The 23242-nt window shown below is 49.6% G+C and overlaps 8 protein-coding genes across 8 annotated transcripts; 7 read left to right on the top strand and 1 right to left on the bottom strand.

Moving 5' to 3' along the window:
* Positions 1-839: 839 nt before the first annotated feature.
* BP5553_08019 (Eukaryotic translation initiation factor 3 subunit G) lies at positions 840-1881 on the top strand (the record flags this gene model as incomplete). The annotated part of the gene is made up of 4 exons (XM_032016642.1): positions 840-856; positions 915-1178; positions 1231-1594; positions 1657-1881. 4 exons carry the CDS (start codon positions 840-842, stop codon positions 1879-1881), a joined length of 870 nt encoding a protein of 289 aa, XP_031866933.1.
* Positions 1882-5416: 3535 nt separating this feature from the next.
* BP5553_08020 (uncharacterized protein) lies at positions 5417-5787 on the top strand (the record flags this gene model as incomplete). The annotated part of the gene is made up of 2 exons (XM_032016643.1): positions 5417-5485; positions 5566-5787. 2 exons carry the CDS (start codon positions 5417-5419, stop codon positions 5785-5787), a joined length of 291 nt encoding a protein of 96 aa, XP_031866934.1.
* Positions 5788-6533: 746 nt separating this feature from the next.
* BP5553_08021 (uncharacterized protein) lies at positions 6534-7009 on the top strand (the record flags this gene model as incomplete). Its single annotated transcript, XM_032016644.1, has 3 exons — positions 6534-6765; positions 6821-6898; positions 6963-7009. The coding sequence occupies 3 exons, from the start codon at positions 6534-6536 to the stop codon at positions 7007-7009; spliced, it is 357 nt and encodes a 118-aa protein (XP_031866935.1).
* Positions 7010-8009: 1000 nt separating this feature from the next.
* BP5553_08022 (uncharacterized protein) lies at positions 8010-8274 on the top strand (the record flags this gene model as incomplete). The annotated part of the gene is made up of 2 exons (XM_032016645.1): positions 8010-8026; positions 8088-8274. The coding sequence occupies 2 exons, from the start codon at positions 8010-8012 to the stop codon at positions 8272-8274; spliced, it is 204 nt and encodes a 67-aa protein (XP_031866936.1).
* Positions 8275-9312: 1038 nt separating this feature from the next.
* BP5553_08023 (C2H2 and C2HC zinc finger) lies at positions 9313-12346 on the bottom strand (the record flags this gene model as incomplete). The annotated part of the gene is made up of 2 exons (XM_032016646.1): positions 9313-11738; positions 11788-12346. 2 exons carry the CDS (start codon positions 12344-12346, stop codon positions 9313-9315), a joined length of 2985 nt encoding a protein of 994 aa, XP_031866937.1.
* Positions 12347-18766: 6420 nt separating this feature from the next.
* On the top strand, positions 18767-19448 carry BP5553_08024 (uncharacterized protein; the record flags this gene model as incomplete). The annotated part of the gene is made up of 2 exons (XM_032016647.1): positions 18767-18953; positions 19015-19448. The coding sequence occupies 2 exons, from the start codon at positions 18767-18769 to the stop codon at positions 19446-19448; spliced, it is 621 nt and encodes a 206-aa protein (XP_031866938.1).
* Positions 19449-20147: 699 nt separating this feature from the next.
* Positions 20148-21011, top strand: BP5553_08025 (54S ribosomal protein L4, mitochondrial; the record flags this gene model as incomplete). Its single annotated transcript, XM_032016648.1, has 2 exons — positions 20148-20675; positions 20751-21011. The coding sequence occupies 2 exons, from the start codon at positions 20148-20150 to the stop codon at positions 21009-21011; spliced, it is 789 nt and encodes a 262-aa protein (XP_031866939.1).
* Positions 21012-21424: 413 nt separating this feature from the next.
* On the top strand, positions 21425-23194 carry BP5553_08026 (Rab GDP dissociation inhibitor; the record flags this gene model as incomplete). The annotated part of the gene is made up of 8 exons (XM_032016649.1): positions 21425-21470; positions 21529-21553; positions 21607-21666; positions 21716-21743; positions 21794-22139; positions 22188-22736; positions 22788-22942; positions 23000-23194. 8 exons carry the CDS (start codon positions 21425-21427, stop codon positions 23192-23194), a joined length of 1404 nt encoding a protein of 467 aa, XP_031866940.1.
* Between the last annotated feature and the right edge of the window lie 48 nt (positions 23195-23242).

Here is a 23242-nt window from a genome sequence, read left to right on the forward strand (position 1 = left end):
GGCACGGGCTACAATGCAGGATGCAGACGTGAAGGATGAAGGATCTTCCCGTCTGTTCCCCCAGGTCAAATTATTTATAGAAGAACCTTTGCATATGAAGAAGAGTTGCTCAAATTTGTTGCACTTCGCAAGTCTTATTGAACCCCATCCTTGTCTATTCCAAGTCGTTTCCTCCGGAATTCCTCAATTCTTGAGGTTTTGCCTCCGTTTTCCCGGGGTTTTCGACTCCCAGTAAACCTACACTTGGAGCTTCAAAGCCGAGACATAACCAAGTACCTTTCTAGCAAAAGATTGTGAGCAAAAGTCGTCAAGATGTTTACCTCACTAGAATCCCCAATAGCACCGACTATAACACAGGTATTAGCCTATACGGATGGAGGCTGGGGCCGCAGATTTGGTCGCTTTGGTGCAAAGACGCGAGGCCAAAGCACTTAAACAACGCAATAAACCGTCGGCGGTGTGTAGGATATGCCGCATATGCGTCAATTGAACATATATTTAGTCTATATTGTCCGGCATGCCTTTCGGATCCCGGAGGAATACCTGGTATGATATGACATCGAGATATGCGTCCGGGTTTTTGGGCGGTCAGTAATGTTGTCACGTGCGTGTTTTTTTCAACTAGCGAGGGGTTCCGCACTTTATGAATTCCCTTTTCAATGACAAAGACACCAACAGCTGCCCCAACATTTGCCCCAGCAACACCGAATCACTGCCTAAACAACAATTTACAAGGTCGATAACCGCTGTCCTCGAGCTGCGCGACCCTGCGATACCTGCAAAACTTGTACGAGCGGAGACGATATTGAGCGAAAACACTTCCTGTTCGCCCCACCAAAATGTCGAAAGTTGCAAAGTAAGACCCCATCACCTCCCACCGCCATAAATTTTGGATCTGTTCTCACATTTTACAGCCGCCCCGACTGGGCAGATGACGAGGACCTCGATGACTCCGTTGACGCGCTCCCCCCCCAAACTACGACTACCAACAAAGATGGCACCAAGACGATCGTATTATGGAGTTTCAACGAGGACGGAAAGAAGGTTAAGACTACCCGTCGGATACGCTTTACCACACACAAAGAGGTTGTGAATCCCCGGGTTGCAGAGCGTAAGACCTGGGATAAGTTTGGTCTGTCTGCTAAGGACGGAAAGGGACCTGCTGCTGACACCACAACGTGGGTGACTCTGTCTTTTGATCTTGACGATAAATACTAATATTATGGATAGCGTTGGCGAAAACATCATATTCAGACCCAGCACGAACTGGCGAAAGGATGCCAAGGAGGAAAAGCCCGAAGTTGGAAGCATCAAGGACCAACTGAAGAACAAGACAGTCAAGTGCCGTATCTGTAGCGGAGAGCATTTCACGTCAAGATGTCCCTTCAAGGATACCATGGCACCAGTAGGAGAGGAGGGCGCAGCAGATGTGGCTGGCGGAGCAGCAGATGGCCCTGAACAACCTGGAGGCCTCGGAGCAGGAAAGAGTTCATACGTACCACCACATATGCGTGGCGCTGCTGCTGGCGCTGGCGACCGAATGGGAGGTGGCAAATATGAGAGAGATGATTTGGCAACGCTGCGTGTTACAAATGTAAGTTCACCCACAATACCCCGTTTTGATATTCAAAAAAAAAAAACTAACTCGCCATATAGGTTTCGGAGATGGCAGAAGAACAGGAATTGCGGGATATGTTCGAACGCTTTGGCCGTGTCACAAGAGTCTTCCTTGCGAAGGATAGAGAGACTGGTATGGCGAAGGGCTTTGCGTTCATCAGTTTCGCGGAGAGGACAGATGCTGCGAAGGCGTGCGAGAAAATGGATGGTTATGGATTCAAGCATCTGATTTTGAGAGTCGAATTTGCGAAGAAGGCTGCTTGATTCTGTGGAATGTAACTTTAATGCAACGGGCGTTGGAGCTTCATTTACGAATGGGCTACCGAGAGGTCGGTTGGGAAATATCAACTCCTGCCCTTTCTAGCTCAGGACGATCCTCAGTTTGCTCTATGAATGATATGATATAATTGTATCCACCTGAGACTATGAAACTACTAACCCGTATAGAAGTCGCCGAGTGGCGGCCCCAGGGTTTCCTCTTAAATGTTCACTTGACAGTATTTCTTCTCACTGGATTATTTATACTTAGATTGTTCTTCCTGCGTTATACTAATGATGGAGATGGTCGAAAACCTCTAACAAGGCAGGAACCGCTTTTTCAACCCCTCAACCGGAACACTCAATATATCTACTCACTTAGAGATATCTCAGGAGGAGTTTCGTTGCTGATCATGTTGTCATTCTTTTAGAGCTGCGAGTTTCACAGCAAATCTATAGTTTATATCCTAGGATATCTAAAGACTTCCCTTCTCGCCTTCCGCTTTCTCTTCAAACACATACTCAATGTTATTCGCCAATCCTTGCAAGACTCTCTCTACTTTTCCAGCCTCTTCTTTCTCAACAAAGCCTTGAGTGTACGTACTCGCCTACAAAACCAATTACCCACAATTGGTTACCTAAGTCAATTAAGACATTCTGAGTAGAATGCACCGCGCCACACAATTTCTACCATCGTGCAATTGCGTAATGTTTCCACAACCTAACCTACCCACTCCTACTTAAGAGAACTGGCGTGTTAGCATATACGGCACAAGCACAGGCAGAGTAACACGACCACAACGGACAGAAGTCAATAACAGTCATATTGGCCGACCCCTATCATCCTTACCAAGTCCATATGGGCGACAAATTCCCACATTACAGTGTAGCTTCAACTCCTCAATATAGTTATAGTCTTTGGGTTCGCGAAGAGCCAATCCCGTATCGACCACTTCGTAAAGTTTAAAGCAGCAGGCTGTTTCACCCTTTATCAGAACCTTGCTGGGGGGAAAGCAAATAGCGTCTTCAGGCTCGGCGATGCAGAGTTAATTTCTGCTAGGCGACAGGAGGGGCTATGCGGAACAGAAAGTGTAACTTCATAGAGGAATTCCTTTCACTTGGGATTGAAACTTTCCATCCACGGCATGGAGCGAATGATAGGAAATTCGTAGGTAAAAGTAATCATGAAGGGTTATTGGATAACTATGTTCTGGTTCCAGAGCTATCATTTCAAACAAGTGTAGACAATGTTCTAGGGCACAGTCGTAGAAGACCTCAGGGTCAGTGCCATCGAGATCTTTCCGCATTGAGGTAAGGAAGGTATTCATTTTTGATAGGAGGTGAGTTTTTTATGGCTTTCAGGTGCCAAGATGATGTAGGAGCATATGTCGTATCGACGTACTTCGAGCTCGGGCATGTCATCATTGTCGTTGGTGTTGAACATGAGACCGTTCACGGCATACTTCGAATGCCCCAACATCTCCTGGTCCGTTGCTAGTTGGTCCATCGTCGATGTAATCTAGGCGAAAGGTAATTAAAGTAGTGTTACCTTGTCGGCGTGTCGATTATAACCACAGGATCTTGATGCTAGCAGTGTTGCGAATCCCGGTGTCGATGGGAGAGTTAATAAGTCCCTGGGCGGACATTTTTGAAATAATACAAGGGGATCAGAACACAAATTTATTTGCTTGCTTTAACAGGAAATGCTAAACAAATAAGGAGTAGTGCTACTTAATATTGTTATTATTACATGCTACATTTGACAAAAATGCTAAGGATGGAGCTGATTGACCTGCCCTACTTGAATCATGAAATGTAGAATTATTCTTCTAATTATATCAAGACCTACTAGAAATAGAGTAGAATAGACTGTAAGTAGACGAATCAATAAATGAAGTAACGCTTACTATTCAGGAGAATGATATGACTATTTTATACTAGTAAAAGAACTTGAAGAATCCGAGTTACTGCCAGCGGCTCGTCTTACAAAGGTAAGATGAGGTCGAGTATTACGGCTTTAGCAACTATGTTAATAAAATGGCAACAAAGAGTAGAGCTAAAAACTATAATAGCTACTGTTGAAAGATAGTTTGCAGAGAATTGGAAGATATGTCGATGCATAGATGTGCGTGCCTCGATTTGAAGAGACGAAAGGTGCCAAGCTTGCCTTTGACCAAGTTCTTTCTAGTTTAGTCCAGATTGGGAACAATAATCACATAAAAGGCAAGATCCAATGTAGTAAATAGAGAATTGTAAATGGGTGGCGATAATGAATGTCCCTGTAAGGTCGTGGTCTCTTGATGTGGTGTTACCTAGTAGGGGGTAATTATGCGTTGTTAGCTAATTGTTCGTGTAATCCAGAGCTTAGGGCTTCCGTAGTTATACTGTACTCCGTGAGCACTCCCCTTCTAGGACTATAAGGCACCGTCCGATCCGTACAATCCAATCACATCAACCTACCTCATCTACCTATAGGTACCTCACTACTCATTATTCCCTTTCTCTTGAGTTTCTCTCCAAAGCTTGCTGTACAACTATCCACGTGCTGTTCCTACTACTCTGAGAAACCTTGGTTGTTCCCAGCGACATGGGTTTCGACAAGGTCAACTAGACACACGAACATACTGTAGGTGTTTGGCTACGTCGTAATTCCCCAAAGAAAAGACACTTGTCCTAGTTCTAGAAGTTATAGCTTTCAGTATAGCTGCTGACAATCACGATCCGGAAATGAGCCCTTTTATCATTGCCGAATAGGTCGAAGGCGTACCGCTGAACACTATTACAGACGAGCTTTCTTGACCGTCATAGAGCTTGTTCTACGCGAGTATATGACCGATGAAGTTCTTTCAGAGCTACCGCCAAATAGCCAAGATACTCTTACAACTATTCAACTGTCTATACACAACTTCGATAAAACTAATGCCCCGTCATCGGGTAAGCATAAGGAGGGCTCCACTTCCTGGGTAGTTACGGCTATGCCTATCACTTTCAAGATGAATGAAATAGAAAGATGTGTTATATGTGAGTGGACAGTAAGATCTCTTGTAAGGTGCGACCCAACTATGGACTTCGGCTAATTACCTTCACCAACACTTAGATTATATGTCAGAGCCTTTCCAAACTGCCACAGAAATATGTTGAGAGCCTTGTCTAGTAGAAATGTTACACATCTAGGCGAACAAAGGAATTCTGTAGACGATACTGATGGCGCTCACCGCTCCGCCGCCAACAACAAGTCAAGAGTCTTTCGCCAAACTTTGCCTCCAAGAAATAAGACACTGGTCCTTTCAAGTTAATTTACGATGAGTTCCTCCCGGGAAACATCCTTGTTGATAAAGAGAAAACACCCTAGAGATAGTTGGGGCTATCGACTAGGAATCGACATATATACTGACCCCTATCAGTTTCTGCTTTCTCCGCCACCTCGGTTAATATCGCCAAACCGACCTTTATGGGATAGTACTGTGAGGCCGACTATAAATCGAAGCTCGAGATATTTCTCAAGTCCTTGGAGGACGAGGAAGTACAAAAGGAATCAGATATGGGCCAAGAAGTTCTACTAGAGCAGGATATGTCAGTTCTCATACGCCAATCTATGGAAGACGGAAATGTTGGTTCAACTGATTGTTCCGCGAGTCTTTTAATTTCGACGAGGATATCCTATGGACCAACTTTGTACCTCCTTCCAAGGATAAGGGACATTCGGAGGTTGATATTCCAAACGACACTGAAGTGGAGGCATTCATTGGGATGAAAATGGAGGACTTGGGCCAATACACGCTGGATCCGGAAGCGCATGAGGAGCAAAAGGAGCAGAAAGAGAGAGAAGCTAAGGCGGAGAGGATTGCTACGGAAGAGAAGCCCCTGGTGGACGAACTTGGTCTCTCTCGGAAGCCTGACTTCGGTGTGTGAAATGGTTTGCCTAAGGAAGATGGCCCCGGTGGGTAATCAAGGTCGTTTAATCGCTTGTTAACCTTAGATACTGCAACGCATACTTCTAAGTTAATCTTGGGACTACTGCTTTATATCACCACGATCGATTACTAAAATGGACGGGCCAACGTGTATTACTGTGAATCTCAGCAAGCTTTACTCGGCGACAGGCATCGACATGAGGCAGCTGTACAGGATATGGCATTGTTATGATGTCGCTATGATATCGCATCGTCAGGCTACCTGGACCGCTCGCGGTATTTATCTTCTTTAACTGACAACTTCACAAAAAACAACTTCACAAAAAACAACTTCACAAAAACATACAACGTTCACCGATCAAACCTCCCTGATAGACATTTCGCGAAAGATATACAACGTTCATCGATCAAGCTTCCTTGATAGACACTTCGCGAAAGATATACAACGTCCACCGATCAAGCTTCCTTGATACACACTTCGCAAAAGACATACAACGTTCGCCGATCAACCTTGACAACCGGTCAATCGTCTCAACTTAACCTCCAGCTCGACAAAAACTACAAGAACCATCATAGAGACGAGAACCACCGCAACACCACAGTGAAGCACCTCAGTGAAGCAACTCAGCGAATCAACTCAGCGAATCAACTCAGTGAAGCACCACAGTGAAGCACCACGGAAACAAGAAGCACTTTGGCGAAGCATCACAGTGAAGCACCACAGAAAAGATAAGGACTATAAGCATGGAAAATAATTCACCCGACCCATCAACGAATGAGGCAGCCCTTGACCGCGATCTTAAAAGGGAAGCTGCAGATCGTCGCGCTGTCACCGCGGGCCTCACCGACCCAACCACTGCTAGGACGCTGCAGGCAGCTGGAGACTACGCAGTCTCCAAGAGAAAACAAAACAAGGCAGAGGCCCAAAAAAGGGCAGAGAAGCTACAGGAGGAGATGGAGTCCGCGAGCAAGAAGTGTTAGTTATCTCCCATTCCTGAATTCTAATCCATGAGGAACCCATCGCTGACCAGCTTCGCTTTTAGGAGCGGCTCCATCTCCTCCCGTAGCTCCTCTACTCTTTTTTGGGCCTCTGCCAACCCCACCGATAGGTATGATATCACCATAGTCTTGATAGGCAGTGGACTTCGCTAACCAATCTTATATTCGATCTAGGGACTCGTCGCGCTTCCTGTTACACTTCGACCGGGGCTGGAGGATGAGGCCAAGGAGAACGCCCAAGATTGTATACCTGTTTGTTGACTTCCCGTCCCTTTTGCCCTTCCAATATAGCCTTGGTTAGGGTCAGCTTCGAGTTCCATGGCCGTGCTTCGCAGTTCGATCTGTAATAGCTGTAATCCTCCTTGTCCTTAAGGACTCTAGACCCTTTCACGTACTTAACGGACTCATCGCCAACCTACACTGGCCGTAATCCTGTCAACGAAGCTGAGACGCCATTCGCCGCCGCTGGCTCTGCCTTGTGTGGGACAGATCACTTCATAAGGTTCTATGCCACACAATAGCTAGGTGAATACCAAAGATGATATAATCGGCGAATAAGCCAGAGCGCGCAACAGTAGTCAAAGCTGAACGCATATATTGGGTAAACACGTAGCAGAACTCGCCAACTAATCAAGTTCCACACTACCATCTTCAATTGGAGGGCGCTGGGCGTCACCACAGCGATATTAGAAACATATGGCGCGCTCTTAAATCGAGTCTATGTTTTTCGGGAATGACAGCTTGAAAAGCACCATCCATTAATTACTCACTTTATGCTTCTAGTATCAGCCTCCCATACTCCTCTCTATAAAACCTGCGCATAGCTCATAAGGCGATAGATAGTAAGGGGTCATTATTCACTTAACTAAGAAAATCAGCTTTGATTATCTGAGAACCAAGAACCAAGTTACAGTACCTCATTACTTAATTACTAAATTAAGTTGTGAGCAACGCTCTTTCTTTAATTCGTGTTTTGCGTACTTTGTACAAAGGAAGTGTCGTCTCCATAAGGACCCCCTCAGCAACCCCCTGAAACCCACCGATTTGTCCTAAGAACGCACCATAGCAACCGACCAATGAAACATTTCTAGCGGCACTCCAACCACGGACAAACCTTTTTGCGCTCCACAACTCTATCCCAACTCAATCCCATCTCCAACTCCATCCTCACCCCTCCCCCTTCACCCATTCTCTACCTACGTACCTACCTAACTGCTCAAAATGTCCTCACCCCTAGAGTAAGTCCCAATCCCCTTCCCCCTCTTAAAACAACACAATTTCTCACACACCTTAAAACAGAAGCTTCCGCAAATTCAGCCCACGCACCCGTATGGGCATCGGCTTTGGCTTCCTCGCCTGGGGCGCAATCGGCTTATACGTTAGTGACCGCGCGGAGAAGAGATTGGGGTTCGAGCCGAGTCAGAAGGATAGGGATGCTTTGCAGGCTGTGGTGCCGAGGATTACTGTTGTGGAGAGGGAGGGTTGAAGAAGAAGGGATATGAGGAAGTTTTGTTAAGGGTCGAGGATATTTGGTTGTCCCTGTGTGTGACGAAGGGGAATCCATCATGGGGAGGGAATTCCATGGCAGGGGACAAGTTGAAGAAGAAGCTTCTAGACATTTACCGGTATCTATCTGGACGATGGGTAAGCCGTGCCAGCGAAAACGGAGGAGGGAAGCAAAACCCCAGCGTCCTTCGGTACGCGCCTACGGTAGCTATCGCCAAAGCCAACGCAGACTACGATACCGCTATATCTGCAAGCGCCTGGAACCATCTACAACGAGGAACTAGCTAGCTAGCTAGGGCATCAATAGCACGCGGCTATCCGAAGATATCCGGTCTACTTCAACACTACCATGAAGAAACTCTATTACGAAGAAAGGTCTAGAAGAAATAAAGAGAGCTGATTCCCGACAAATGTTCGCGAACTGTGATATATAATGGTCATTGTATTGGTGATTAACATTGGGAACCCTGAGGGATATCAGATCGAAATTTAGGACCGTGAAACCCGTTCATTAAACGGCCACTACGCATAAGACCGACCACTCCACCGGGTTTTCTACAATTGCGAGATACAGATCAGATTGATGTAATAAAACCAGTTGCTTGTTTATAATTCTAGTCTATAGAAGCTTCTAGCCATCACCGAGAGAGCAAAACGCAAAGTTGGAAAAAGAAAAGGCGAATCCATCGCTACACACACACACTTTCATCATCAGGATTTCCTCCGCAAATGCAAGCAAAGCCCCATCCATTCTAAATGCAACACCATCAATGTCATGAGTCGTCTCTATAAGTCTCTCACAACGGCCCAACCGCAAGTAACTTGACAGCAAGCCCCACCCAGCAAAACAGTCAAGGACCTTTCGCCGGCAAATGCAGTATCTACCATCGAACCGAAACTTTTTTTGAGACAATTGATCGGCCGTGCAATCGTGACTTTGAGAGATAGGAAAATCGAATAAGTAACGCCAATGCAATGCCGCAATTTTGTATCCATCTATAAGGTAAACCGCCCATTTCTATGCCATGCCGCCGCCAGTATGTACACCCGCAACCGGGGAATCAGTGTGTTTGTTGATGGGTTTGAAAAGCTGAGCCATGTCTAATGTCAAATCTCTCACTCCGTACTCGTTATCGATGTCGCTCACGGAGCCAAGCTCCTCTCCACGCTTGGCAGTATCCGAAACGACCCAGCTCTTGACATACTTCAACAAATTCATAATTTGAGAGAAACGCTGGTCGGGTGCCAACTTCCAATCCAAGCCTCGATTGTTCTTTATCAAATACTTTGAAAGGCAATAAAAGTGAACGCTGTCACGGCAGAACCCGAACCGACGATAACCTCCTGACGATGATGGCGGGTATTGAACAGCCATATCCTCATCCCATACTTTCTTCCACTTGTCGAAAGCATGATTGATAGTTTGTAGGAGTTGATGGGTCGGTGTAAGCTGGTCCTCGACCTTGATGGGAGTCGCTCGTCCGCTGCTGCTAGCACTTTGAGGAGTATCCACACCTTTAATCATAACCCAATCGCTCTGGGACAATGGCGTACTTGCGCCACTGGCGGGGAGTGATGTATGCGCATTCAACTGCCCAGACTCCTGAGAGTATTGCTTTTGGGCAATCCACAATTGTACGTGCAGAGCATGGACTAGAAGGAATTTCGAGAATAGGTTGGTCGTGCCCGGCTGAAGATCGAGGTCAGGACGCATCAGCGTTTCTAATGCACTATGCATTTCCGGTTGCTTTGGTCTACGACTCCCTTCTGGGTTCCTATCTCGTGCAGCGAGAGGTCCGTGCAGACCGAGAGCTTCGGCGCACTCAAGAGCGGTACGAGCATCCCATGCAGCGTCATCGGCGGGGAGCGGAACGCGAATCTCGCGAGTATCAAACAGGGGCATGGCGTTGAAATAAATGACCATCGCAGCATCTGTAACAAATATTGCGTAAAGCAGTCGAGAGCGCTTCTCCTGTTCAACCCAAGCATTCCAGTCAAAGCTGGTGGAGTTGAAACTCTCCAGCTTAACGTGCCTCTGGTGCAAGACGCTGAATGGAGGTGTGGTTGTTGGTGTGGTCAGGCCGGCCCGCCTTGTGAGTCCGGCGATCATGGGGAACTGTCTCCGAGCTTTCTCGCGCTGGAGTGGGGTTCCATGCCAAGTGAAGAGCGCTTGGATGAGGAAAATGCCGGTGATCTGCTCGAGCTCAGACTTGCTGGAACCGATGGCTTCCTTTGCATATCCAGGACTGTCTTTCTGATCTTGAGATGCGAAGAGTGGAGAATTCCGTTCCATCGAGGATTTCGCTAGTTCCATCAAATCCCGCACCTGTGTAGGCGAAACGCGATCCGAGTACACTGCTCCAACGCATACCATTCCTAGGAGCAACCCATCATAAGCGTCGGCAATCCGGAAGGTTGGCATATGGATGATTGGAAAGTGACCATGAAAATGCGTGAAGTGTTCCAAGAAATGTTTAATATTATCGGCGGACAAGTATCCTCTCAAGTCACTGCTGCGGCCGACGACCTGGTTGGTTGGAAAACAATAATACAGCAGCCTATTCGATATTTCATGGAGGGGATCATTCTGCAGGTTCCAACCTGGGGCATTCGAGGTGGGGGCTAGGCCGTTGACAGCACCGGCATAGACACCATGAAAGAGGTTGTTGGTGGGAGGAGCGTTCAAAGGTTCCGGCTTGATTGCTGGTTGCGATATCGTTGTGCTAGGGTTGTACTGAGCGATGTACCCATCGTGGGTCTGAGGTTGAAACATCTGCGCCCAATCGAGACCATGCTGCTGTCCAGCGGTGGCCCCAGGGTATACGTTTCGAGGGTGTTGCTGTAGCGTGGAAATGTCCCCGGTGGACTGAGGCTGCATGCTGGAGCCGTTGCCATTCGAGGCAAAATCATAGCCCTGGCTATATGAGTGACCGTTCTGTCCATTGGGCATATTGAACGCGAGTGAAGGATTCATACCAGACGGCATGGTACTCGCTATTGCACCGGCATAGCTCTGTTCAAAACTAGTCCGGCTCGAGCCTCCGGGTCCTACCCCGGCCATGCTTCTTCTATCCCCTCCTTCGCCATTCCCTAAGGGTTTCAAGCTGTTCGTTCGGTTTAACTGACCTGCCTGTTCATCTGTTAAGTTGGAACCAGGATCGGGGACGCCCCCGTCAGGAATCACGGCGAAAGGGTGGAGAGCCGGGTCGTGACCCATGTTGCTCATGCCATTCATACCCATGAGATCGTTGTCATTCATGGAGGGTGCGGGCTTGTGAGGCCCCGGGTGTGACTTCTTCAAATGTGCTTGGGCGTGGGAGAGATGACTCGCTCCGGTCGGGTTTCCGCGACGGATGGAGCACTTTTGAAAATGCCGCTTCAGGATATCACTTCGCGAGAAGGTGTCTCGGCAAAGCACGCACATGTATGGCCGATCGCCGGTGTCTGTCCCTATGTTAGGTAATCCACAATTGAAATTTTTTCAGAGACTTACGTCGAAGGAGATGGCGTTTTAGATGCTTAGCATGGAGGTAAGTTTTAGTGCAATGAGGGCAAGGGAATTTCCCATCAGCATCTTTAGCAGGTATCATTGTATTCTTGGTCGACCCCGTGCCAGTGACGGCGGGGGCGGGTCGCCCAGGAGCGCTAGGAAGAATACCTCTTCGACCTTGCGAGCCCACAACGTGCGTTGGCGGTTCCATCTCTTGAAGCATCATCATACCTTGTCCGTACGGCGAAGACATGCCGGGATGCATGTGCTGTAGACCATTCGGGGGCATCGGTCTCAACGTCTGCGGCATGCGATTCTGTGCCGGGGCGGGGGCAATTGGCTGAGGATGCGACATGGCTGTTGACGACTGCACCATCATGGACGACGACGTCCGATACGGTTGCTGTGGCTGTTGATAATTGCCGCCGGGCATCATCTGATAACCCCGGGACTGCGATGCTATCTGGGGGAAATTCCCCATTGTGTTCGCGGAGCCTGGCGTGTTTGGCGTTGCGGGCGTCCTGGGGGTATGGGTGCCACTCCCACCATACATCGACTGCATCGTGGCATGCTGCGAGCTCTGAAGCGGGGGGAGCGTATGGGGCGGGAGGCTGGAGTTGTGCTGGAGTTGGTGCGGCGAGATGCCGGGCAACGAGGAGAATTGCGAATTGTTGTTACTCAACGGATTCGAGTGGTATTGGGAGCTGTCCATAATCAGGCAAGTCGAACTATTGTTGTGTTGAAAGGAACCATCGACCCTTCAAATCTCGGCGCGCACACTTGTCGGGTGAAGAGAGGTTCACCACACTTTTTTTTTTTTGGTGGAGGGGTCAATTGCTTCGTCCACGCCGCGTCCCAAGGCGCCTCTCTCAACACGAGCAATTAAAAGCAAAAAGCAAGTAAAAGATCGGAAGAGACAGAAGAGGCACGCAGTCGGAGGCCACGGGGTGCAAGGTCAAGATGCAGATGAAGTCGTCGAGACGGTGGGCTGCTCAACCGCGGATGACGTGCTGTGCAGTACAGTCGAGTCGAGGATCGACTGGGCGAGAGTACCTTGCGCAACGAACAATCAACTGGGGGACCAAGGAATGCAGGGCGGCGAGGTTCGGCTTGGGATTGAGGCTCTTGATAGTTTGTTGATAGATGATAGCAGGTAGTAGTTGTTGTCGAAGGTTAAGTGGAGCCCAGCAGGACTTTATCCGTGGCGGTGGGTTGCAGAGTGGGCAGTCGATCCACAATACCGGTCCAAACTCGCAGATCGGATCAGATCAGACCAGGTCCGATAAAGAATGCGGCGCGTACCAAAGGATGGGCTGCGTGGGCGGTGCTGGGTGCCGTTGCACACACCACTGGCAACTGGGGGCCGGAGGAGGGATGGGGCGTAAGGGATTGGAATTTGTGTTTATGGAGCAAGGGCCGTGAACGCTGGGTGAAGGGGACTGGAGGCAGAGGGTGTTGATGGATGGAGATGGAGATGTGGATGTGGAAGTGGGTGTGGAAGTGGGTGTGGATGTTTTTGTCTCTGGGAGCGTGGCGGACGGGGTGGGCAGAGACGTAGGGTAAGGTAGGTAGAGTAGTAGTAGTAGTAGTAGTAAAGGGAGCGAGAGGGAGAGGGATAGGGATCGGGATATCTCTCGTCTCTCTGCAGAAGAAAAGAAGGCGGAAGGCGAAGGCGCGAACGAATCTTTCAACAAACTTTGAGCTTGGCCGGCGCCGCCCTAAGCAGAGAGGGCTGAAGCAGCGGCGTGAGGACCAGAGAGGGTAGCCGAAAGCACTTATTACACTACCACAGTACACTACTACGATAGCATAGTCCCGTAGTTACGCCTACGCCTACACCTGCGACTGCGACTGCGACTGCACAACATGGACGCTCCCAGCAATCCCAAGAGAAACCTGCAACTTAGCGCCGCAGCTAGCCCGATGGGCAAGTACTTGGGCAGCTAGCAGGCTAGCAGAGCACCAGTAGTGCCGTCTGCGGTCTAGCTTGGGGCGGATCTAGCCTGGTCTTGCCTAAGTTGCAACGCAGTCAGTGCCTTGGGGGTGGGATGGATTCGGCCTGTATCATTTATTGGGTTGGTCGAGGATTATTATCAAGCATCCGGCATGCGGCCAGTCTGGGCAACAGTTGAACACTGGCATTACAGTGGCAGCGACAGTGACACAAGTTCAACAAACTATCAGCTAACTTTTTAGGCGCTCAAGTTAGCAAGCTAGAAGCAACTGGTCGGCAGCAACTGCCTACTCCGTGCCTAGCAAGTGCCTAGTAGGTACCGAGTAGGTACCGTGCAGTACAGCTTGGTACCTACGCTGGACCTAGCAGAGTCATACTGGTACTCGTGCCGTACGGGAAGTAGATGCTATGATAGGTAGCTCTGTTGTACTACCTAGCCGCCTGGGTTCGAGGGAGCGCTAATGCGCCGAAGTTGCTGCGTGGCGACGGTTAGATCCTCAATATTAGTGAATAAATGTCACATCACATCATCATGTCCCAGTCCCAGTCCCAGTCCCAGTCATTGTTGGTCGTTTGGCTGATGGCTGCAAACCGCGGTCCGGGCGACGGCCTATACATAGGTATTGTACGTACAGAACACATGTTCTTCGTAGGAACTCTGTCACGGAAGTCCCAGCAATAATATCAATGTATCAATGTCAACGTGGTACGCTGTAGGCTCTTCGGTTGTGTACAGCAATTCCGCAGTTAGAGTTTACGCCTATTCGCCTTTTCAACCATGGGACGACTCTGTAACATGTCCGCATTTAGTAGTCGGCGACCACCGTTTTTATTAGTCGGAGTAGTTCCTCTAATGAGTCTAATCCGTCCAGTCTTGGGCGGCTGGAATACCTGACGATCCGCCTTCATCTGGGCCATGTGCCCGGTAGAGTACTCCCGGACGACCTGTCACTTGGAACCTGGAGGTACTCGGGGAGTACCTGTAAGGGCGGTGCAGGCAATAATCACCGGTACAGCAGGACAGATGTACATACTGCACTGGAGGTACATGTACAGTGACGGTACATACCGGAGACAAGAGACTAGAGACAGAAGACAAGCAACCGCCAGTCCCCGTTGCAGTGCCTCTAGGTGCAAGCTACTCCGTAATCGGGAAGAGACCCTTTTTTTGCAGGATTTCGTACTCGAGCTGCTAGCCCTTACTGTAGGTGGTAGGCAGTAGGCCGTATGCTGTAGGCTGTAGGCTGTAGGCCGTAGTTTCATTATTATTGCTGCTGTTGTTATTATTATTATTATTATTATTATTTTCATGTTCATTATTATTCAGTGCAGGATGCCGTTCTATGATCTTCCTTCCTGGTGACCCGAGGCTTGGGCAACAATGGGCGCCCGTCCACGTTCCACCCCTTCCCCTTCCCCTTCCCCTTCCCCATCCTTATCGAGTTCCCGCCGCCCCAACAGAATCGCAGATAGAGTAGATACATGTACAACGCGTAAACTTCCAACACCACACAACGCATCCAAAACACACGACAACGTGCCAACGTGGACAATATCAATCGCTACAGCGCACACCACCCCGCGCGCCCCCCCGTCCTTAATGTCGCTCTGCTTCCGCGCTTCGTCAGCGTCGTCGTCCGACTTTTCCCAGCTGTAACTCACTCCTCGACTCGACAATCGCTCCGACGGGCGCCAAGGGCCGATAAGGCTATAACGCTTTGAATACCTCTACCTGGATTCTGGAATGCTGAACCGAGAAGAGGCCGTCCGTCCGGATCATCCACTTGGATTGCCTGCATCTGGCAAAACGACGGCGCTACTGGAGCAGTAAAAGAGTCAAGACTCGAGAGCACCGGTTGCGCGACTCAGCACCCGGCCGAGGGACACTTTTACTTGCATACATACGCCCGTACGAAAGTGATCTTTGCTCTGCCGCCCTCGTATGCCTGACTACAAAGCACTGTACCATTATTGTCTGTACGAGCTGTCGAGCGATGCTGCCACAGGACATGCCGAGAGCCACAGCTCCCATCCCCGGCGCCCAGAGAAAAGTACTTCGTACCAAGTACGGAGGCAAATAATAGGTACATAATACATCTGCCGCGCGCGCACGTTGATCTCGGATGATGGCAGGGGACTGCTGCTGGAGTGACATTGTGTACATTATTGCTGGCTTGCTGGCGGGCGGCTGGCTGGCTTTCTGCTCGTCAACCCCCGATGGCGATGACGCATGGCCGCAAAGGTCTCTTCTATGCGATCTAATCGGCAGGTCTACCGAGCACCACCAGCAGCCAGAGCCCACCACCCGCAAGCCCCCCTTGCCACTCGCAACATGGTCCTCGATGGGTCCAGAAAAGGCAAATCCAGCAGCTCCAATATATTGTTATTGTTCTGCAAACCAACCTGCATGGCCGTGAGTTGGGTAATATCCGACGCCAGAACCGCGACAGAATGCAATCGGAGGGCGCCGTAAACACTCCCCTACGAAGGACCATAGATAACACAATAATATGAGGGGTCAACCGTCAGCGGCGGCCACTTTCAGCTGCGTTCTGGCTCGTGTCATCATGCGAACAATCTATCGTCACGAGTCTCCGAGGTCCAACGGAAAGCTGTGGCCGTGGCTGTTGCGGCAGCTTATCGAGCCAGACCAGGGATGATGGATCAGGTTTGGCCACAGCAGCGGAAAATTTGCGCCGCGCGAGGAAGCACCGCAATCTACTGTACCTACGAAGTTAGTACGAACTGCCAAGGTTGGACGCCACACGGTGTGCACGGCTGGCGGGCTACTATCGAAAAGTAACGGGCCAAAACAAAAGCTCGAAACTGGCAATTTTGGCAGCTGGGCCCGTATGAAGCTATCCAGCATAATTCTTCACGGAGTTGGCCATGGCCACACGCAACCTTCTGGGTTACAGCACCCCCGAATTGGCCTTTTGCCCTCGCGAGATGTTGCCCTACAGATTAATCTTTATTGCCGGGCCCTGAGGATATCAAACCTTCGCCCTCAGGTGCTCGCCCAGGTGACGAAGAACATTCAAACCTCCGGAATATCAAACGGTCACATCTCACATTGTTGCCTTCCAAATCCCTGACCAACAGCGCAGGTTTTCCACCCGCCACAGCGTCTACAAGTATCGTGGAAATAGCTAGTTCCTCGCGCTATTGCCAATCCGCTCTGGTCTCCGAAGGGCCACGCAACGCAACGTTCCAGTGCAAGGCAAGGTGCACTTTCTGGACCGTACGAAGTTCCTGCATACGAGAAACAGACTATTATTCTAGCATCGCGATTCAGTTGTCAGATTTTAATGGCTTGCGAGACTTGCCTCGGCGGCGACCCATGACATGGACGCTGAACTTGCACCGTATTATTATTGCAGTACTGTAGCTGAGGGTAGACTTCTTGTCGGTGTTTGGCTTTATTTCCGCAAACAGTTCGTCCCCTGAGCAATTTGTTGCGCTTGGTTTCAACACACTCAACCAGGGAGATGCGACGACGATCGATCAGTCGATCAGCCCTTGAATGAACCAAGATGACGAGGTGGAAGCCGTATCGAGGTTATCTGAGGCGTCCTCCGCCAATCCGCGGCTAATTAAAACGTATCAAGGCAACCTGGACCTTCAGTCTCCTTAATCTGAGATCGATCATCGATCCTACATGTACTGTACCTGACCATCACATTCATAACTGAATGAGCCTGAATGAGCCCCCCAAGGGAATACCGGTTGTGGTTATCCGGATGAGAAAGAATATTTAACCGCCGTCGCATATCTCTCTTGAGTCTCTTGTTATCGCTAACACTCCTTGACTCGTCACCATACTCGTACGGGTGAGATATCTTTGGAGATGCGAAGACAGTATCGAAGTACTGTACTGTATTTCGTACGACAGAGCATTGACAGGCTTGTTGATACAAAACACGACTCGCAGGGGGCCATTCCGCCTCTAACGGACAAGATACCTAGGTACGCAGTAGTTGAGTTCGAGTCTTCTACTTCGTACCGTACGAAGTACCAGGGCTGCGATGGCCTCGCACAAAGGGGCTAATAATTCGTAATCGAGTCAGACACACACTACTACGGTATTCGGGACCTCTCCAGTTTCCGTGGCCGTCGGAATGTTCGTGACTGACGTGATTGACGAGACCGTTCCATTCCACGATGATTATTCCGCACAAGCAGCACGCAGAAATCTTCTGTTGCTGCTGTAAGACGCGCTTTCTAGCGTCTTTCTAGCGCGAGTCATGTGGGCATTGGCCCATGCAGACATAATGTCTCATACCGAACGGCATGGCATGCCTCAGCCAGTCAGCCAGCGATGCTGCAATGGGCATGTTTGGCGTCTTCGGCGTTGTGTCGACACTGTCGAGACTACTCGAGACTCCAACGAGGCTTATGGAAAACCACCCACCGGCGTCATGATTCAGGTGCTTGGATTCGTTAGCGGAATCCTCCCGGTGCTGATTGCAATTTCCGGCCTATACCCCGCGTCCCGGCTCCTGTTTGCATAAAAAAGGGGGCAACAAGTGAGAGCGAGCATAATTTATTCCTGGAGCCTCGGGATCTTCGCTCACACTAGTGGCTCACCTTCCAAGAGTTGCTATTAGTAGCATGGTACGAAGTATAGTACAAAGGTACTACATGTCGTCTCTATCTGGATGAGAACAGGATCATGAGCGTCAAGTTGTTCTGATACTGTATTATGGTAAGAAAGATGCTGGCGCAGAGTCACTCCTCGTGTTGCTTCTCTTCGTATCCGTACAGTAGCACGAACTGTTTACCAATCCCTTGCGTTCTATTTCATGAAACACCTCTCATCTCCTTACTAACTTAACGAAATGAACGAGTTTCCTTGGATTTTGAGGCGCAGTCCGTCTATTTCTCAAGACCCCTTTTTCCTTTCATCCATTTCTTGTTTCTTCACCTCCAAAAAGCAACACTCACATTCTTTTGAATTCGCGTCCAATCTCACTCTCGTTTTAATATATTAATTCCAACACTCGTTTTACCATTAAACTCCAAGAAAAAATGCATTCATCTATTCTCGTCGTCGCCTTGGCGGCTCTTGTTGCCGCGAAGACGGACATTGGCGGTTGCACATCCTCCCTGACGAAGAATGAGTACAACCAGGCCAGTGTGCTCTGGTACGTTCCAGAGACCGGAGAGATCTGCGAGATTCTCGACTGCGGCGGTGGCAGAGCGCCACCAAAGACAAGTAACTCATCCCTCCACAACCCCTCCAAATTAATTATCTGTTTTCTAACGCCCCTGTCCAGCTGTCCCTGGTTGCGGTGCATACTCAGGAACCGCGACGTACTCTCCCAAATTCCTCGCGGGATTCAACGGAGCATCGTCTACACAGGCCGCTCCATCTTCCCAGGCTCCAGCAGCAACCACTTCCGCTGGTGACTCCACCCCCTCACCTTCCTCTAAGGACGCCGAGACCCCAAAGATCACCACAGCCCCAACCACGTCCGGAGCCGCAGGCGCAGGAACCTCGACACTCGTCACCAGCACCGCTCCTCCAGCACAGGGCTCCGGCTCCCCAGTCGTAGGAGGCAAGAACGAGACCTCCCCCACTGTCCCAGGCGGAACCGCGCCAAACTCAACCACCAGCGGCAACCCATCGAACATTCCCAACGCAGCTGCAGGAACCTTCGTTCCTGGCGCACTTGCAGCAATCGCCGCGGCATTCGCTTTCGTCCTATAATCGGCCACCAACTTATACTTGGAGGTTCAATGACTAGTTAGCATATACATGTATATATACCTTGTCAGCAGAATTGGAGTTTTGGCGATGTAGAGAAGCATGGGCGTAATGGTGAAAAGCGAAGTACATACTGAAGTAGCATACCTGAGCTTTAGAAGAAAATAGTAACTAAACACAATATTCGCAAAGTTCAACTTCTTAGTAAACGCGGTTGACACCCTTATTTCTCGCTCGTTAGATTTGAGTTTCCGAGAGTTATCGAACTCTTAGCCATCTATGTATTCAAAGCCCATATTCGTTGAGGCATTAAGACACCCTTAAATAAAGGCTATAGTTTGTTTGAGCTAGACTCGGAACTAAGCCAGATAGCTTTGCGGGCATTGCTGAACTATAGTTTGTCTTTACACCTATTTAATACCCTCCTTATAACTCACTCCAATTAACCTATAGGCTATAATGCGGTGATAATGGAAAGACCTCTGTACTCCGTAGATAAAGTTATGTTACGATATCGACTTATTTACTTTGCGGAGTTGGGACACTTTAAAAGTGCACATATGGTTAACTCGAAAGCCGGAAATTTCGGCGGTACGGTGACCCACTTCTACCAACATACACGTCGCGAAAGATTTCGATACTGGACTCGGGAGTATGAACACTCGTAGCTCTATTTGTACGAGCATCGCCAATCCAATCTCAATGTCGACATCCACAGCTCTACGGCCGGTAGCCAGACAGCTCTTGAGAGCCAGCCGGACACGAAACATACCCCCTACGTTCCTCCTCCCATCGCTGCTCTCCGGTGCGCAGCAAACCTCCCCCTTCTCCAGCACTTCGAGCACCTACTATCCACGAGACAACAACCGCGAGCGAGGCGTATCAACACAGCGACGCACCGGTCTGCGCCAGCCCGTTTCAGTCTCGAAGACTCCCCTCCCGAAGCCGGTTCTCAATCCGGAGAAGCGCTCCAAGGTAGAGGTCGATCCTGATCACGGACTATGGCAATTCTTCCACAGCAAGGACAAGCCGATGAATACCCCTGAGGAGGACCACGCGCATGGTAGGCCGTGGAGTGTAGAGGAGCTGAGACAGAAGAGCTGGGAGGATTTACATTCCCTGTGGTGGGTTTGTTGCAAGGAGCGGAATCGCATTGTTACGGAGGCGTATGAGAGGAAGAGGTTGAATGCAGGGTATGGAGATGCGGAGAGCAAGGAGAGGGAGGCTATGGTGAGTTTGGTTTTTAATTTAACTACTTCAATTGGGATAAAGTGGGTAGTGTGCTGATGATGCCTCTTTGCGCAGGTCAAAATTACTATGAGAGCTATCAAGCAGGCTTTGACGGAGAGATATTATTCTTGGAGCGATGCGGAGGAGCTGGCGAAGACTGATCCAGAGATTAATCTTTCTGGGGAGGGTTCAGTTTATACCCCGAAGGAATATGCGGAGGAGGATCTGCTAGAGGAGGAGGAGGTGTTGGGGGAACAGGAAGAGACATCGCCTGAGAAGAATGTTCTTCTGGAGCCTGAAGTGAAATCGGCGGAGAAGCCTGTAGTGAGCGCATAACGAGGCGACAAGGAGGGATATCCGCAACTAGGATCTCTTAAGGGGTAACTTGGTACTTTGGGCAAGTGAAAGAGCGGGTAACTTGCGCATCAGGGTTACAATTCTGGACCAGAGATAGAGACTGTAAAAACTATGTTGTATTATTAAGGCGCATAGCCTAGAGCTAACCCGAGGGAAATATATAAGTCTCAGCATAAAGGGGTCGTTTTGAGGTCCCATCGCCCGACTAGCATGGTCGTTTTGAGACAACCTCATGGCTCCCAAGAGGCGGTCACAACTTACGCGAGCCCAATCACCACCACAACAACCCCCCTCCTAAAGAAGCAACCCACTCCAACCCTTTTGTTGACCGACAATTTCCTCAGTGACTTTGCATATCTTGCCCCTACTGTTATTCCTTCATTGCCTTCGCCATGGATGAGATCGCCCCCGAATACGATGTTGTCGTCCTTGGAACAGGTATGGCATAACCCCGCATGGTGGGGTATCGGGTATCCACGACGCTGACAGCAAGCAGGTCTGACAGAATGCGTGCTTTCTGGGTGTGCAAGTCTTTTGGGTAGAGCTTCGGATCTGGAGACTAACTGCTATATAGTGTTCTCAGTGTGAAGGGCCAGAAGGTGCTGCACATTGACCGAAATGACCATTATGGCGGGTACGTGGGAATCCGCCTCCCCCTCCTGAAACCAGCTAACAGGAAATAGCGAGGCTGCTTCAGTCAACATCGAGGCTGTAGGTACCCCGTTTGCTGCCAGTCTGCCACTCGTACTAACGTCCTGCAGCTCTTTAAGAAATACGGAAACTATAACAAAGGGGAGGAGCCATGGAAGAAGTACGGACGGGTCAACGACTGGAACATTGATCTCGTACCCAAGTTCCTGATGTCCTGCGGCGAATTGACGAATATCCTCGTGTCCACCGACGTTACAAGATACCTAGAATTCAAACAAGTTGCTGGCAGCTACGTGCAGCAAGGCGCCGGTGCAAAGGCCACCGTTGCCAAGGTTCCCTCAGACGCTGGTGAGGCTCTGAGATCCTCATTGATGGGGATCTTCGAGAAGAGGCGTATGAAGTCTTTCATTGAATGGGTCGGCACATTCAACTTGGCCGATTCTGCAAGTCACAAGGGTTGGTACAGATATTCCAGCTTCCTGAGACCCAAACTGACATATTTAGGCCTCAACATTAGCACTTGCACCATGAAGGATGTATATGACAAGTTCGGACTCGAGGCCACAACCCGGGATTTTATCGGCCATGCTATGGCTCTTTACCAAACCGACAGCTACTTGAACGAGGAGGGCCGGGCCCCCGAGAGCATCGAGCGAATCCGCCTTTACGGAAACTCTGTGGCCAGATACGGAAAGTCCCCATACATCTACCCTCTCTACGGCCTCGGCGAGCTACCACAAGGCTTTGCCCGTCTGTCCGCTATCTACGGTGGAACATACATGCTCAACACCAATATCGATGAGATCCTGTACGATGGCTCAAAGGCCATTGGGATCAAAGCCACCATGCAGGACAGGGGCGGCGATGAGCCGATGAAGTTCGAGACCAAGTGCAAAAAGTTCATTGCCGATCCTTCCTACTTCCCTGGCAAGGCTCGGGTTACTGGACAGCTCTTGAAGGCCATCTGCATCTTAAACCATCCTCTTGCCGGCACGGATAACTGTGATTCGGCTCAGTTGATCATTCCCCAATCCCAGGTTGGCCGAAAGCACGGTACGTACCTTCTTGGCTTGTCATCAAAAGACCTCGAACTAATTTCAATAGATATCTATATCGCTGTCGTTTCAAGCGCCCATAGTGTCTGTCCTAAGGGCTACTACATCGCGATAGTCTCGACCATTGCCGAGACCTCAGCCAACCACCACCTCGAACTAGCAGCCGGCTTCGAGCGCCTTGGAAAGATCGAGGAGAAGTTCATGGTAATTTCCTAATCCAGTTCTCTCTTCTCAATTTCTAAACCGGCTAACAAAACCCAGGGTCCACCAATCCCTCTCTATGAGCCTCTCGAGAGCGGCGTAAACGACAACATTTTCATCTCCAAGAGCTACGACGCTACGAGCCACTTCGAGACTACGACTGACGATGTTAAGGATATTTATCGTCGGGCTGAGGGTCAAGAGCTTGTTGTTGAGGGACTGAGAGAGGGTACGAATCTTGTGGGCGATGAGTAAATAGACGATTGAGGGGTTGGTGAACCTGGATGGACATATGGGAGAAGT

Source organism: Venustampulla echinocandica (assembly GCF_003357145.1).
Source record: "Venustampulla echinocandica strain BP 5553 chromosome Unknown scaffold_7, whole genome shotgun sequence".
In the NCBI taxonomy this organism is placed as follows: Eukaryota; Fungi; Ascomycota; class Leotiomycetes; order Helotiales; family Pleuroascaceae; genus Venustampulla; species Venustampulla echinocandica.